At 49.2% G+C, this 15,184-nt stretch overlaps 1 protein-coding gene across 4 annotated transcripts; it reads left to right on the top strand.

Moving 5' to 3' along the window:
- The first annotated feature begins 625 nt into the window (after window positions 1–625).
- LOC146355772 (uncharacterized) lies at window positions 626–11,779 on the top strand. 4 transcript variants are annotated; one of them, XM_084830997.1, is made up of 4 exons: window positions 626–1,042; window positions 3,835–3,971; window positions 5,841–5,940; window positions 9,454–11,777. In XM_084830997.1, the coding sequence occupies exons 2-4, from the start codon at window positions 3,864–3,866 to the stop codon at window positions 10,680–10,682; spliced, it is 1,437 nt and encodes a 478-aa protein (XP_084687123.1). In that variant the 5' UTR covers window positions 626–1,042; window positions 3,835–3,863; the 3' UTR covers window positions 10,683–11,777. The 4 variants fall into 4 exon arrangements, with proteins under 4 accessions (XP_084687123.1, XP_084687126.1, XP_084687124.1 ...); XM_084831000.1 differs by having other exon boundaries at window positions 840–1,042; window positions 3,830–3,971; window positions 9,457–11,777; XM_084830998.1 differs by having other exon boundaries at window positions 869–1,042; window positions 3,830–3,971; window positions 9,454–11,771.
- The last annotated feature ends 3,405 nt before the right edge of the window (window positions 11,780–15,184 follow it).

Here is a 15,184-nt window from a genome sequence, read left to right as displayed (position 1 = left end):
TCTTCATGAATCTGGCTGATAGTATTTTAAAGCCTCTAAGCTAGCGGCTATCAACATGTCTTGTGGCAACCAACTACCCTGTGAGCTGGAGAGGAAGAGGAAGTAAACTGTCACTATAACCACCTCTTCAAAGCAGGGATGTATGGATTTTGTGAAAACTGTTCAGCCTGTTTTGTGGATTGTCAGACTTCTTTCGTTCCGGATATAGGATGACAGATGGAGGATGGGTCTATCCAAGCCACGACAACCAAATGGAAACTCACTGAGAGCCGGTGTGCTGTTCTGCTTAGAGTGTTGGAAGTTTGGCCTTTCAATTTTTTTAAATGTTTCTTTTTTTCTAGGAGGACTCCTATGTCTTTTTATAAACAGCCGTGAAAGGGCAGCTCAACAGGTACAGCTTTCTGGGGACTGAGAAACAGGGAATAGACCTGATGGCTCTATGCCACCCCCAGTATCAGAGGGAGTATGCCTATGTACACCAGTTGCTGCGGAACGTGGGTGGGAGGGTGTGATTGCACTCGTGTCCTGCTTGTGGGTTTCTCACAGGTTAGCCACTGTGTGAACAGAATGGGCTAGATGGACCCTTGGTCTGATCCAGCTGGGGTCTTCTTATGTTCTTATAAATAGCTACACCTGTTTAACTTCTGCCTGCAGAAGTGTTAAAAGCGCAGCAACTTTCCAAAGGATTTGGGGGGGTGACCGCAGTGGGGACCCCCTCCTTTTGGGTGTGTGCGTGTGCACCGTGGGTATGTCCGAACCAGTTAATCCCCCACCTCGCCGGACCGAGAAGAGATCCCAAGGGTTAAATCAACAGAGCTGCGATTTTACAGAGAGGCCTTGAAATGTGAGAAGGAAGCTGTAGCTTGTCAAGGCCCTTTCCTGTACCTGGTAGGAAACTGGCTGTTTTGTGGGGTTTCCTTGCCCGTCCCCCCCGCCTTTTAAAAAAATTCCTAGCCTTTCGTCAATTTGGATTGCAGAGAGTCCTTAAAGAAGAAGGTTGCATTTGCAGAGGGCGCGGTTCTTGCTGCTGTGCTGGGAGGAGGTGAGTTTATGGAGGAAGGGTTTTGCTTGCAAAGAAGAGAGAGAAATGGTAAGGGGTTTGCGCAAAGCGCAAACCCCTCATCCCACCCTGTCCCAGGCAAGGCAGACACCAAGGGGTATCCCTGTACCTGATCTCCGCCACCCCAACTCATCAGAGCACAAAATGAGGTGGGTTCCCTGAACTCAGGTGCAAAATAAAACCCACAGTCAGAATGTTCTGAATTTATTTTTATTTTGTATTTACTTATTTTTATTTATTAAATCCGCCTTCCCTAACCTGGTGCACTCCAGCATGCATGCTGGGAATGATGGGAGTTGCAGTCCAACCCATTTGGAGAGCACCAGGTTGGGGAAGGTTGTTTTAAACTGTTGTGGAATTTCAAGATTGCTGTCAGAAATGGAAACTTGGGTTGTATTCATCTTTGTAAAAAGAAGAAGAAGACCAGTGACAGGAAATAATCCAGTGGCACCTATACAAATAAAACTGGTTGTCATTTTAATTGACTTCTCATATTTTCATCTAGGGTTGCCAACTTCCTTTACTGGATCTTGCTTCTGTGCCTTTTATCAGCCAATGACCTGGTTCATACCACACGACCCATGGGCTGTCATGCACAAGTGGTAGAGAGTGGACGTGGTTAATCCAACAACAAACCAGGGTTAACTGTTGGGTTGCTTAACCCTCAAACAAACCAGTGTTCCAGGTTTGGACATCATGCTCAACATCCTACGAAGGATGCTTAACCCATGGGCTGTCATGTCATGAACCGGCCCAAAATCTTTTACTGGACCTTGCTTCTGCACCTTTTATCAGCAGCTTGATATCTGCAAACTGTAGAGATCAATAACACTTCTATATCTCCATGCTGTGAAAAGCTTCATCAGTTGATGGCTTAAGGTTAAAGTGTAGCAGGGGCAAGTAAAAGAAGTTGGCAATAGGCTTCTCAGCCCACCCGCTACCACACCCCAAGTCAATCCTATTTCCATCTCACCCTTCCTCTTAACAAACACAGGGTGGGTTGTGTCAGAATATTTTTATTTCAGCACAGCAGCCCTGTGAGGTAGATAGTGGATGCCAATTGGCCAGGAAAAACAAAACAGCCTGGCTTGATTCATGGCAGACCTGGAGCAGTAGTAGGAACTTGGCAAACCTAGAGCAGTAGTGGGAAGAGGGTAGATTGGAATCTGCTGACAGACCTCTGTGTGATCCGAAGTACATTGGCAAGGAAATCTGACTCCCATTTCTTTAACAATAGCAACAACAAAATGATATACATTATATATCCACAAAGGAGAGAACCTTCTCAGTGGTGGCACCTCAGCTCCGGAATGCCCTTCCAAAGGAGATCCAATTGGAGCCAATGGCACCAGCAGGCTGGGCCAGGGAGGTGATTAATGCCTCCTTGCGAGAGGGAGTGGTCCTCAAAGAGGCAGCAATGAGACCACGCCTAAAGAAACCCTCTCTGGACCTGGAAAATCTTGGTAATTTTAGGCCAGTGGCAAATGTTCCTTTCCTGGGCAAGTTTCATGAGCGGGTGGTTGCCAACCAGCTCCAGACACTCTTGGATGAGACCGATTATTTAGATCCATTTCAGTCAGGGTTCAGGCCAGGTTTTGGCATGGAAACAGCCTTGGTTGCCCTGTATGATGACCTATGTTGGGAGAGAGACAGGGGGAGTGTGACCTTGTTGATTCTCCTTGATCTCTTGGCAGCTTTCGATACCATCGACCGTGGTATACTTCTGGGATGGCTCTCTGAGCTGGGAGTGGGAGGCACTGCATTGCAGTGGTTTTGCTCCTACCTGGAGGGTCGGCTCCAGAAGGTGGTGCTTGGGGAATATTGCTTGGCCCAGTGGATTCTCCAGCATGGGGTTCCACGGGGGTCAGTTTTGTCCCCCGTGCTGTTCAACATCAACATGAAACCATTGAGTGTGGTCATCCGGAGTTTGGGGGCATGTTATCAGTATGCTGATGTCACGCAGCTCTATTTCTCCCCTTGATCTTCTTTAGGTGGGGCTGTGGATGTGTTAAATCGGTGCCTGGCTGCAGCAATGGACTGGATGAGGGCTAATAAACTGAAGCTCAATCCAGTCAAGACTGAGATGCTGTTGGTGGGTGGTTCTGCTGACCGGATGGAGGGTGCTCAACCTGTTCTGGATGGGGTTTCACGCCCCCTGAAGGAGCAGGTCCGTAGCTTGGGGGTCCTCCTGGAACCATCTTTGTCACTTGAGGCTCAGGTGGCCTCACTGGCACGGAGTGCCTTCTACCAATTTTGCTTGGTGGCCCAGTCACACCCCTATCTGGACAGGGATAACCTGGCTTCAGTTTTCTATGCTCTGGTAATCTCCAAGTTAGATTACTGCAATGCATTCTATGTGGGGCTGCCTTTGACGATGGTTCAGAAGCTGCAGCTCATGCAAAATGTGGTGGCCAGATTGATAATGGGGACCAGAAGGTCCGAACATATAAGACCGACTCTGGCCTGCTTGCACTGGCTGCCTGTATGTTTCTGAGCCCGATTCAAGATACTGGTTTTAACTTATAAAGCCTTACACGGCTTGGGACCACAATACCTGATGGAGCGCCTCTCCTGACATGAACCTACCTGTATACTACGTTCAACATCTAAGGCCCTCCTCCAGCTGCCTACACCAAGGGAAGCTCGGAAGACGACAACAAGGGAGAGGGCCCTTTCAGTGGTGGCCCCCAAACTGCGAAAATAATTGCTGTTTTTGTTTTCCTTCTTTCCTTCCATTCCTTCATTTGTTTGCTTTGGAACCTTCTTGAGTGAAGTGAAGCCACGGTGATTCTTTCCACCAGAAATGGAGAGCTGGGTCCGGGAGCGCGGCCCAGAGATCTGCGCCCAGGTCGTGGCCCTGGCGGAGGATTTCCTGCTGAGGCAGAGGGAGACCGAGAGATGGGAGCAGCAGGTGAGATAAGTTCATGCTGGTCACTGGGATGGCCCAATTCGGGGGCGGGGGGGGGGCCCTAGACTAGCTGCCAGCAACTAGCACCCTGGGTGAGCCATGCAATCGGTGCGCCCACCCACAAACCCCAAGGGCAGATCTGGGCTGAGGTTTTTGGTAAACTGGGAAACATTTTGCCCCTATTTTCCACTTAATGAAGAGGAAACTCCCCGCCACTCCCCCCGCCCCGCATCTTCGAAGCAGAAATATTATCATTTATAATAAAATGTGACCCCCATTGTTTCTTTTAACTAAGCACTGTATCAGGACAGAGGGTCTGTTAAAAACAATAAAGGAAACTAGCACAGCTGCCCGCTCTGCAAAGGAACAGAAGTCCCATCCACAACGCTCACGGGAGGTCCCTGGAAGAAGGGTCCCGGCTGCATCCTCAGGGCGACATGGTCAACAAGGGGGCGCAGCCATGGCTGCTCTGGGGGAGCCTCTCACCCCCTGCCTCCAGCTGGGAGCAGCAGCAGAGCAGGAGGATATCCTGCCTCGCCTGAGGGAGGACCAGGCCCGAAACGTGGGCGGACAGCCTGACTCAGCCCCACCATCCTCAGTCAGCCCCTCGCTCACCTCCACAGCCTCGGTTATATTCCCTTTGTACATGCACAGGAACTGAAATAATGGGTTTTTAAAATGTTGTTCTTTAAACATGGCGCCTCACTTAACTTGGCGTCCTAAGTGCTGGTCATGACCTTTAAAGCCCAAAATGGCTTGGGACTAGGTTACCTGAAGGGTCGCGTCTTCCACGTGCACCTGTCGTCCCCCTGCCCCCCGAGATCAGCTTTGGAAGCGCTTCTCCCGACGCCCACGCCCAGGGAAGCGGAAACCAGGCCGGCATGCTTGGGCACCTGCTGAGGGCCCGCACCCCAACAGAGCCCCCTGGAGTTGCTCCTCCTCTTCACCGTGGCAACCTGCTTGTTCCCCTGCTTCTCGCTCTGGCCTAGACAATGGCGGTGGTGAGAAGGAGGAGCAAGAGATGCCACCGCCTGCTTGCTCCTTGGCTCTCTGCCGGTCTAGCAAGCAAGTGGGAGCAATGAGGAGCACCTGGTGGCCATGGTGGTGAGAAAGTTGACTCACTGCATTGAGGGTGTCTTGCCCAAGGGCCTGCAAAAGCCTGGAGCCGGCATTGGGTGGCTACTGGAGAAAGGGCCTTCTCAGGGGTGGCTCCATGGATCTGGAATGCCCTCCACATTTTATGTCTTTTTGGTGCCAGGCGAAGACCTTTTTATTTTCCCAGGCCGCTCAGTTGTGAACTTTTGAAACCACACTGGATTTTAGGTCCATTGCATGCTTTGAGTGATGCTGTGTATTTCTCAGAGCTGTTTTGCTCTCCGCAGCTTAAATGTTTATGCTGAATTTTTATTCTGGAATTTGTTTATAGTTTTTATTTTCATTGTTTTAATTTTGTTCTGTTGTATAGTAGTGTTTATTGTTTATAAGCCATCCAGAGAACACCCTTATTGCATGCCTCTCGTCTTGGAAATTCGATTTCACCATCCTGACTAGAATTATGCGAGTCTCCGCTGAAAAACAGGATCCCTCATTAAGGGCACAGTCCTATGCCCGTTTAGACAGAAAAAAAGCCCTATAATTCCCAGCATGCCCCAGCCCTTTTGCAGGACTAGGAGTTGTAGGACTTTTTCTGTCTAAACATGCTTAGGAGTGCACCGTAAATGTATTTGAATGTGTATTGTGGTGGCATTAGATTGGAAAAGTGCCTTTTGGGGAGGATAACAATTATTCATACTGTTTGTGTTTCTTAAAAAGCATTCCTATTTCCAACCCTTGCCGCTGCTTGATGACTTTCTATCCAACTTTGAATCGCAGGTGGTGGCCACAAATCTTTCTGATGCAGAGGAGGCCCCATCGGATGCTGAGCAGGAGCAGAACTTTAAGCAGGAGGAAGATGAGGAGACGGCCTCACTCAGTAAGGATTTGCTCTCCATTTTTTAAATGAGAGGTGGTGGGCTCTCCCACACTGGAGGCATTCAAGTCGATGCTGGACAGCCATCTGTCAGGGATGCTCTGACCTTGGATTGCTGCATTGAGCAGGGGGTTGGACTCGATGGCCTTGTAGGCCCCTTCCAACCCTACTATTCCGCTATTCTATGATTCTGTGAGAGATGGCAGTGCTCAAGTTTGCCAGGAGATTCCTCTATATCCCCTAGGAATTCTAACTGTAGGGGGTGAGGGAGGCACTCTGTGTATGTCAGAGGTGCTCTTACTAGGGCTCTGCATGTCCTGAACCAACAATAGCTGAATTCTGCTAACCTGTGTAAATTGCACAAATTATCATCATCATCCTCCCCCCCCCCGTATATCTGCAGTGTTTTGCCATTTTGCATGATTTTATTTCTGGTTTTGCTGGTTAGGAGGAAAGGCAAGGAGCTATTCAGGAATGCCTAACTGCAGCCCCTGGGAATCTAATTCAGGCACCTCATCTATTGGGCCTTGCCCACACATTTTCAAGCATATGTTTACAGGCATAAGGACTAGAAACTTGATGAACCTGGGACCTTCGGCATCCAGAGTGTGTGCTCTACCACTGAGCTCCACGCCATCCCTCAACACAGCCCTGCTGATTGCCTTCACACCTGTTGATTGCGTCTCCTAAGGCGTAGTTACTAGCAGTAAGAGGTTTAAGCTAAAATATGCTGGTCTTGGGTATTTTTTGCTCTGCCCGCTTTCCCTTTGGCCACACCCACTACTGAAATGTGGCCTCCAAGAGCTTCTCTGAATTTGAATTCAGCTCTCAGGCTCAAAGAAGTTCAGCACCCCTGCTTTACATGTTCTGGGCTCATATTCCTATCCCAAATTCCCTGGAGACCCTTGAGAATTGTAGGGTGCAATCCTTTTAGACAGAAAAAGGTCCTACAACCCCCCAGCATTCCCCAGCCAGCCAGGCTGGCTGGGGAATGCTGGGAGTTGTAGGACATTTTTCTGTCTAAACATGCATAGGATTGCACCCTTTGTCTCCGGTTTGGAGATTGCTCTGCCTGTATCCTCAGGATGTATTTCTTTTTAATTTAAAAATGTTTCCTCTCCCACATTTCCACCCACGGCCTTCAAAGCAATGAGCAACTCCATTTTAAATAACAGTAGAAAATGTCCCATCAAATAAACTGTGAAACAGTGCAGCCTTAAAAGAGCATCTCTGCAAAACCAACAGGGGTAAGTGGCCATTTAAGTAAGAACATTTTTAATTTTTCCCACAAAGGCTCGAGAGAATGGGACATTTTAACTGAGTGTATTACGTACATAGCAGTGATATCGCCAGGTAAATATGTCTGTGGGAGGGAATGCCACACTCTGGTCACCACCACAGGGAAGGCCCTGTCTGCAGAAATGTTTATACACTTATGTCCCACCTTTTTTCCACTTTCAAGGAAACCAAGGTTGCTGACATGGTGGTCCTCCTCTCTATTTTCATCCTCAACAACCCCGCGAGGTAGGTTAGGCTGAGAGTCCATGACTGGCCCAGAGTCACCCAGTGAGCTTGATGGCTGAGTGGGGAATTGAACCCAGGCCTCCCGAGTCCCCATCCAACACACTAACCGAGTCCCAGTCCAATGCTCTAACCACTGGACCACACAGGCTCTCACTGAGTTTCCATTTGGCTGTCATGGCCCTGACAGACCCCTCTTCCATCAGTCATTCTGTATAATTAATAGTGAACTGAATTCTCCAAGTGTGGATCTTTTGGTAGCCAAAACAGTACAATCCATGAAAGAGGAAGGCATGAACAGACTGGAGGAACCCCAGGGAGGTAGTAAAAAAACCTTCAGGGGGAAAACAACCCTACAGGGGGAGCCTTGACCCCATCCCCAGACAGCTCAGTGAGGGCTGAGCATGCTAACAGACTATCAGGGTGGCAGGAAGGGGGAATGGAGTATCCTCAAAAAGAGCACAGCTGGCTGGCACCCTGAGCAGGAGCAATCCACGCTGCAACACTTTGTTGCAGGACGTACGTGTTTTTGGTCCCCTTTTGAAGCCATCAGAGTTAGTAGACATTGCCACTGTAAAGGATTGTTGGTCTCACCCCAACAACCCTGCAAGGTAGGCCAGGCCCACCTCAGCCACAAGTCTTCCCAAGATTACCCAGTAGCTTCCCTCCCAGGCCAATAGGCACTGCATTTAGCACTGAAGTTATATGGGACACACCACACCAACTGGAAGTTGGATAAAAGTTTATTAGGGGAAAGGAACAAAGAGGAAGGGAAAGGGGAGAGGTGGTAGGAAATTACAAGCAAGATACAATTCCCAAATGCCAGAAACGCCAATCACCTGGGCACACACTCCCAGGAGCAAAACAATATAGCTAGTCTATCCTATACATACCAAAGTAGGGGCCTCTCAGGATAGCTATCAAGCAGCAACACACTCTAGTACCATCAGGGCAAAAGAAGAGACACCTGCCCCTTCTTTGCCCCCCTTTTTATTGCCCAGCCCTAGCTGGGCAATAAACACCCAATTTGAAACACCCAATCATAGCCCAGTCTCAGGACACCCCACTCCACCCTCCAAGGAAGCTGAATCTTTCCACCAGACACGGCTGTTACTGCTTTCCCAATTAGCCGGAGCAGAGCGTAGCCTTGAGCTGCGGTGCTGAGAAACAGCCAAAAAACTTCCAGCTTCCAGGTGGCTACTTTGTACGTGACAACCCGATTGGCCCTCGTGGCTTCGGCTTCTACTGCCCTCATTCTTGACAGCCACATGTTGCAGCTGTGAATTCCGTACATGAATTATGGGCTGTGTGAAGAAATGCTACCTTTTTTCTGTTCTGAATCTACTGCCAGCCAATTTCGTGGGATATGATCGATCCCAGTATGAGAGGGAGACAAACTTTGCCTCATAGGAAAGGGTCTCCAATGCCATTGACTGTTTTGTTTCTCCACCTTTTTCCAGCTCAACAAATATCCTTTTTTCAGATGGTGGCTTAGCAAAATACACCATTAGGCCAGATTTTATAAGGCTGATGTAAAAGATTGCTCCGTAGAAGTTTGATAATTTTTTAATTGAATTTTTTAGCTTCATTTGGTTAACAGACACTTTAAAAATGGAAATCCATATTATGGAATTTCATCTTTAGGTTCAGTTCATTCATTCTGGATTATTAGTCATTTTCTCTGTTTTTTGTCCACGTTTATTTGTGTGATACATTGGATAATTTTTTCTCCGTTACCTGCTGATGATCTTGGGCAGCCTTCCCTAACATGGTGACCACCAGATGTGTTGGACTGAACGCCCATAATTCCCAGCCAGCCTGGCTGGGAATTATGGGTATTACAGTCCAACACATCTGGAGGGTGCCAGGTTGGGGAAGGCTGACATAGGGTTATAAGCCATAAAACGGAACTGAATTGGTTCCTTGATCGGAGGCTTCATTCCCTCACAGCTCAAGTGCTGGATTTCTCAGGTCAAGGTTTTTTGTTTATCTCAGCAGGAGATGGGCAGGTGAGTGATGAGGAAGAGGAGGAGGAGGAAGACAACCTTCAGCTGGATGATTCTGAGCCAGACGGAGATTCCTTGAGAGGAGACATCTCCTGGAATATCTCCCAGTTCCATGAGATGGGGGAAACATCTGGCAGTCACCACAGCCCAGACAGGAGCGGTGAGGGAAACTACCCGGAGAAAAGGATGGATATCCCAGTCCCGCCTTACGACAAAGGCCACTGGGATTTGAAAGACCCCAGGATCCGAGCCAGGATCTACAACTGTGGCGGACTGAAGATGTGCATGGACTGTGGGAAAACCTTCAAGCAGAGCTCAAGCCTGTACAGACACCGGAGACTCCACACTGGGGAGAAGCCATACGGCTGTCCCGAGTGCGGCAAGACCTTCAGCCGGAAGTCGCACCTTATTGCGCATGAGCGCACCCACACGGGGGAGAAGCCCTATGACTGTGCCGAGTGTGGCAAGAGCTTCAGCCGGAAGTCACACCTCACCACGCACGAGAGGATTCACACGGGGGAGAAGCCCTACAAATGCGGAGAGTGTGGGAAGTGTTTCAGCCAGAGTTCGGCCCTCGTGGCGCATGAGAGGTCCCACACAGGCGAGAAGCCATTTGCTTGCCCTGATTGCGGGAAGAACTTCCACCGGCGGTCAGGCCTTTCAGCACACGAGAGGACCCACACGGGGGAGAAGCCGTACCGTTGCACAGAGTGTGGGAAGAGTTTCAGCCAGAGCTCAGGCCTTTTGGCCCACGAGAGGACCCATACAGGAGAGAAACCGTACCGTTGCACTGAGTGTGGGAAAAGTTTCTGTGAGCGCACAGCCCTTGTTAGACATTTGAGAACCCACACAGGGGAGAAACCATATACATGTGCTGAGTGCGGGAAGAGTTTCAGCCAGAGCTCAGGCCTTTTGGCGCATGAGCGCACCCATACTGGGGAGAAACCGTACAAATGCTCAGATTGTGGGAAAAGCTTTGGGCACCGCTCCGACCTTCTCCGACATCAGAGAATCCTTAAAAGAGGAAAGCCGTATAAATGTTCAGAGTGTGGGAAATGTTTTGGCCGGGGCTCGGATCTTCTTCAGCATCAGCAGATCCACACGGGGGAGAAACCGTATAAATGCTCCTACTGTGGAAAGTGTTTCAGCTGGCGGTCGAACCTTATTAAGCATGAGAGAATTCACACCAGGGTGAAAACGTATAAATGTGCTGTCTGAGTACAAAAGCTCCCCTTTTCAGACGTCAGAAGATCCATGCACGAGGGCCCCTGCACCAACTGTATAGACTGCGTGAAATTAGAGGCAGTCAGAAATCACTCCTTACTACGATAAATAAAACGGTTTGGGGGAGATCTAACAGGAAAAAAAGCAATCCTCATTGCAAAAGCAGCTTCTGCATTGGGTAATGTCTTATAAGCAGTCAACGAATCTGCTGGAAGATGAATAAACCAAATGGGCTAGCCTGGAATGTTCCATCCATAACTCTCCATGGTGTAGCTTCCAGAGAATTTGTTTTGGTTGCTGAAAATGATATTGGGGTTGCAGAACTGGAAGGAATTGTTGTCGGTCACAGCCCTTTTATCCCAGCCAGAGGTGCTTTTAAAATTATGTTAAAAACCTATCCTAGTAATGTTCTCGATACAACATATTTTAAAAACAATAGTGGAGGAAGTTTCCTCCCTGGCCGTGATCCTTACTACGCCCAAATTTCTTGGGATGTCATTTCTGGGGGTGACACATGAAGCGTGCAAAGCTGCCATGTCATGGCTCTGTATGAATAAGTAGATGAGTGAGATGGGGGGGCGGGCAGGAAGAGAGAGAGCTTTGGTCTCCAGTACCATTGTAGATATGAAGGGAGACAGATCGTTAAGTTCGACTGTATCTGTCGCCCTATGATGACGCTGTGGTGGACCCGTCTACTGAAAGCCCCGCTTTGCTTAAGGAAAGAACTTCAGGATGCTAATCCGTCTTGATACCAATAAACACACATCCCTAAAGGACTTAGAAACAAAGGCTTTTAGCCTACCGCTTTTATATACTGTACTGCAATTCCTTGGCTAATACAATTTGATGTATGCGTCCATTTTCGCAGCACTTTTTAGTCTGCCGGGGCACAGAGGTTGCTTGGTTCACAGAAAGCCAGGAGATTTTCCTGTCAAGTGATCTTCCTGGTTAGTGATGTGGTTGTCCAGAGGGAAAGGAAATTCAGAAGATTCAGAAAAAGAAGTGATGTATTTATATATGTATTCTTCTGGAAGAAAGAAATGGTAAATCTGCAAAGAAACTGAGCCATAAAATGCTTCACTTTTCTGTATAACTGGCACGTGCTCTTCAGAACTGTGTATTTGTCCAGTTGAATGGCATCTTGGATGTAGGGCACCCTTAACCAACCCGATGCCCTCCAGAGGTTGTTGGACCCATCAGCCCCAACTAGCCTTCCCATTGGTTAGGGGTGTTGGGAGTTGTCACCCAAAAACATCTGGAGAGCACCAAGCTGGGAGAGGCCGGTGTAGGCTTTCAAGGACAGGTCTGGGGCCAGCCCAACTGAGAAGAGCACAGGCCGGTTCCTGGGGTGGCATCACTCAAGGCCAGAGATGGGAAATGGCCTTCCAGCCAGGGGAGGCTGGTGGCTCCGATGTCCGTGGGGTGGAGAATCCGCTCCAGGTTTCAGATAGAACTCTAAAGGAGCTATCCAGGGTGCAGGTTCTGACTGAAACCTAGAGCAGATTCACCACCTCATGGATACTGGAGCCACCAGCCTCCCCTGCTTCCAGCTGTTTGTGGACTACAACTCCCATCAGCCCTAGTCAGTGTAGGCAATGGTGGGGGATGATGGGAGTTGCACTCCAACAGTCTCTGGAGTGCCACATGTTCCCCATCCCTGTTCTATGGGCTGCAAGCCGACTGGGGGGTCCTTCAAGGAGGAACACAACTCTGCCTTCCCAGCCTTGACTCTTGGGCTAACAAATCTGAGGACGTGTGTGTCTCTGTATTAGTCTTAGAGATGTGAAATCTGGAAAATGTGAAGCTGTGGGGTGGGGAAACCAGTGGGGGGGGGCGGAAGTGGACAAGTTGGGAAAATGGAGATATATGCAATACTTTCTTATCATAAAGCGTCCTTTATCACAGAGGCTCAGGCCCGGGGCCCAGATCTGACCTGCCTGAGGTCCTTCTTTGACCCTCCGGGGTTCCCCTGACAGCAAAGCCCTTCTCCTTGCCTCCAGCTGCCACTCATTTGGTGGTTTCTCGGCTTGCCTGCAATTTTGCACAATTTGAATTTCAGTGAATTTCAGCCTGAGAGCCAAATTCAATTTCAGGGGAACTCTCAGGGGCCGCATTCCAGTGGGCAGGGCATAAGGTCAAAGGGGAGGGGCCAGAAATGCCAGCATACTGTAGATTAAAGCTTTTACTGCCTGATGAGAGGCATTTCAGCTGTTTGGAATGGGATATGCAAAAGCTGGGAACCTCCAAATGATCAGGGGAAGGGGTGGGGCCAGAAGAAGGGGATGGGGCTGTTTGGCAAATCCCAGAGGACTCGATTTGGCCCCCAGGAGGACTCGATTTGGCCCATGAGCCCGAGGCCCAACATCTCCTTATTAGAGAACCAACGCAGGCAAAGCAAAGCTGAAGTTGAGACAGTGCATTTGCAGGGGAGACAATTTGAGCCCCTCGTTGCGCTTAACATGTTCTCGGGGTTAATGCGCCTCATTTTGGAAGCCAGGAGCTTGAGAGGCATGCAGCTGCCAAAGTATTCTTGTACTTGGAAAAATATGTAACGTTCATGTTTGTATGGCTAGGAGGTTCTATTTAAATGTGCACATTTAACCTGCATTTCCTTTTGGTTTGTTCCTTTTGAGCCATTTTGAATGTGGTACCTCTTGTTCTGCCTTGTTAAAGGAAAAAATGTTGCTGTTGCTGCTGTTTTTGTTACAGCAGTCTTGAAAACATGTTTGCCTTGCCCCTTTGGGGCTGCTCCTTCCCCTTTTTCATAGATGAAGGTGCTTGATACTGAGTCCGATAATGGATCGTTGAACCTGGTATTGTCCGAACTGGCTGCTCAGGCCGAGGGGGCTCCTTCCCTGCCTTGAAACCTCAGCTTCTGCAGCTGGGGATTGAACCGGGGGCCTTGTACATGCAAAACATATCAAGCTGGCCTTTGGCTCCACCTAGCCCAGTAATATTGACTCAGGCTCTGCCAGGGCTCAAGCAGAGCGGGATCTTTCCCAGCCTCGAAACCCGAGACCCTTTCATGTCAGGGGTGGGGAGCCTCCGTCCAGTGGACCAGATGTAGACCTCTAAGTGTTTCAGAGTGGAAATCTAGACTAGGGGTCCCTAGTGTGGCACGCACAGGATCTATTGCCCCCACGGAGACTTCCACCAGTGCCCATGAAGCTCTTCATTCCCTGCTGTGTTCCATTTCTTTCAAAAATAAAAACCTTGGAAAGCATTAGGGTAATCTTCTTTCTCTCCCTTTCTAGCTCCTATCCTTACTCTTTCTCTCCTGACTCTACCCCTTTGCCTTGCTGTTTCCCCTTCCCAGCCTCTAGCTTCACTGTTTCTCTCCCCACCTCTTCACCTTGCTGTTTCTCCCCCTCCCAGCCACCAGCCTTGCTCTTTCTCGCCCAGCTATCCCTTTGGCTTGCTGTTTCCCCCACCCCTTAGCCTCACTATGTCTGTCCTTCCCACCATCTCTTTAGCACACTTTTGACTAGCCAGGCCCCCATGATAGCCTTTATGTTACTACCCACATTCTTTGTGGGAACTATTTTGTGGTGGTGCCCACAGAAGTTTCTCAAATTCCCAAATGTGCCCACAGGTCCAAAAAAGGGTTGGGGAGCCCTGCTCTAGACTCTCCTCAGGCCACGCCCCTTCTCACCAAGCCACGCCCCCACATTGCCGCCCTCTCTCTGCATTGCTGATACTCTTTATTCCATCCTGCTCTGTCTCCCAGCAACAAAGCTGAGGAAGAGAACCTTGTACAAGTTGGGAAAGGAAGGAGAATGGCTGGATGCAAATGTCTGCCTCCCCCCCCCCCCATTATGAAAGGCTGTCACATAGAGGAAGGCCAGGATCTCTTCTCGATCATCCCAGAATGCAGGACCCGGAATAATAGGCTCAAGTTACAGGAAGCCAGATTCCAGCTAACATCAGGAAAAACTTCCTGACTGTTAGAGCAACACAACAATGGAACCAATGACCTAGGGAGGTGGTGGGCTCTCCCATGCTGGAGGCATTCAAGAGGCTGGACAGCCATCTGTCAGGGATGCTCTGACTTGGATTCCTGCATTGAGCAGGGGGTTGGACTTAATGGTCTTATAGGTCTCTTCCAGCCCTACTATTCTATGATTCTATGTACTGAACAAAGGTAACAGTCGTATCTGTAAATCTGCCTGTTTTGGGCTCTGATCCTGCTCAGTTTGGGCTCTGGCTGCTACAGTGCAAGCCTCAGCAGAAAATAAGAATATTGGAAGAGCCTTAGAACATAAGAGCGCTGCTGGATCAGACCAAGGGTCCATCTAGTCCAGCATTCTGTTCACACAATGGCCCACCAGCTGCCCCAATGGGAAGCCCACAAGTAAGACATGAGCATTAAGTATGACATCCTCAGTCCAGTTTTAAGTTAAGATGCCAGGGTATTAACCTGGGCATATTGTATGGCAAGAATGTGCTGTACCACTGAGCTACAGGGTCTTCTAAAGCCATTTAATACCAAGTCAGAT

Source organism: Heloderma suspectum, chromosome 2, assembly GCF_057233095.1.
Source record: "Heloderma suspectum isolate Gila_16-S chromosome 2, 16-S_ref, whole genome shotgun sequence".
NCBI lineage: Eukaryota > Metazoa > Chordata > Lepidosauria > Squamata > Helodermatidae > Heloderma > Heloderma suspectum.
The sequence above is the reverse complement of the archived record's forward strand: the minus strand, read 5'-3'. Positions and strand labels throughout refer to the sequence as shown.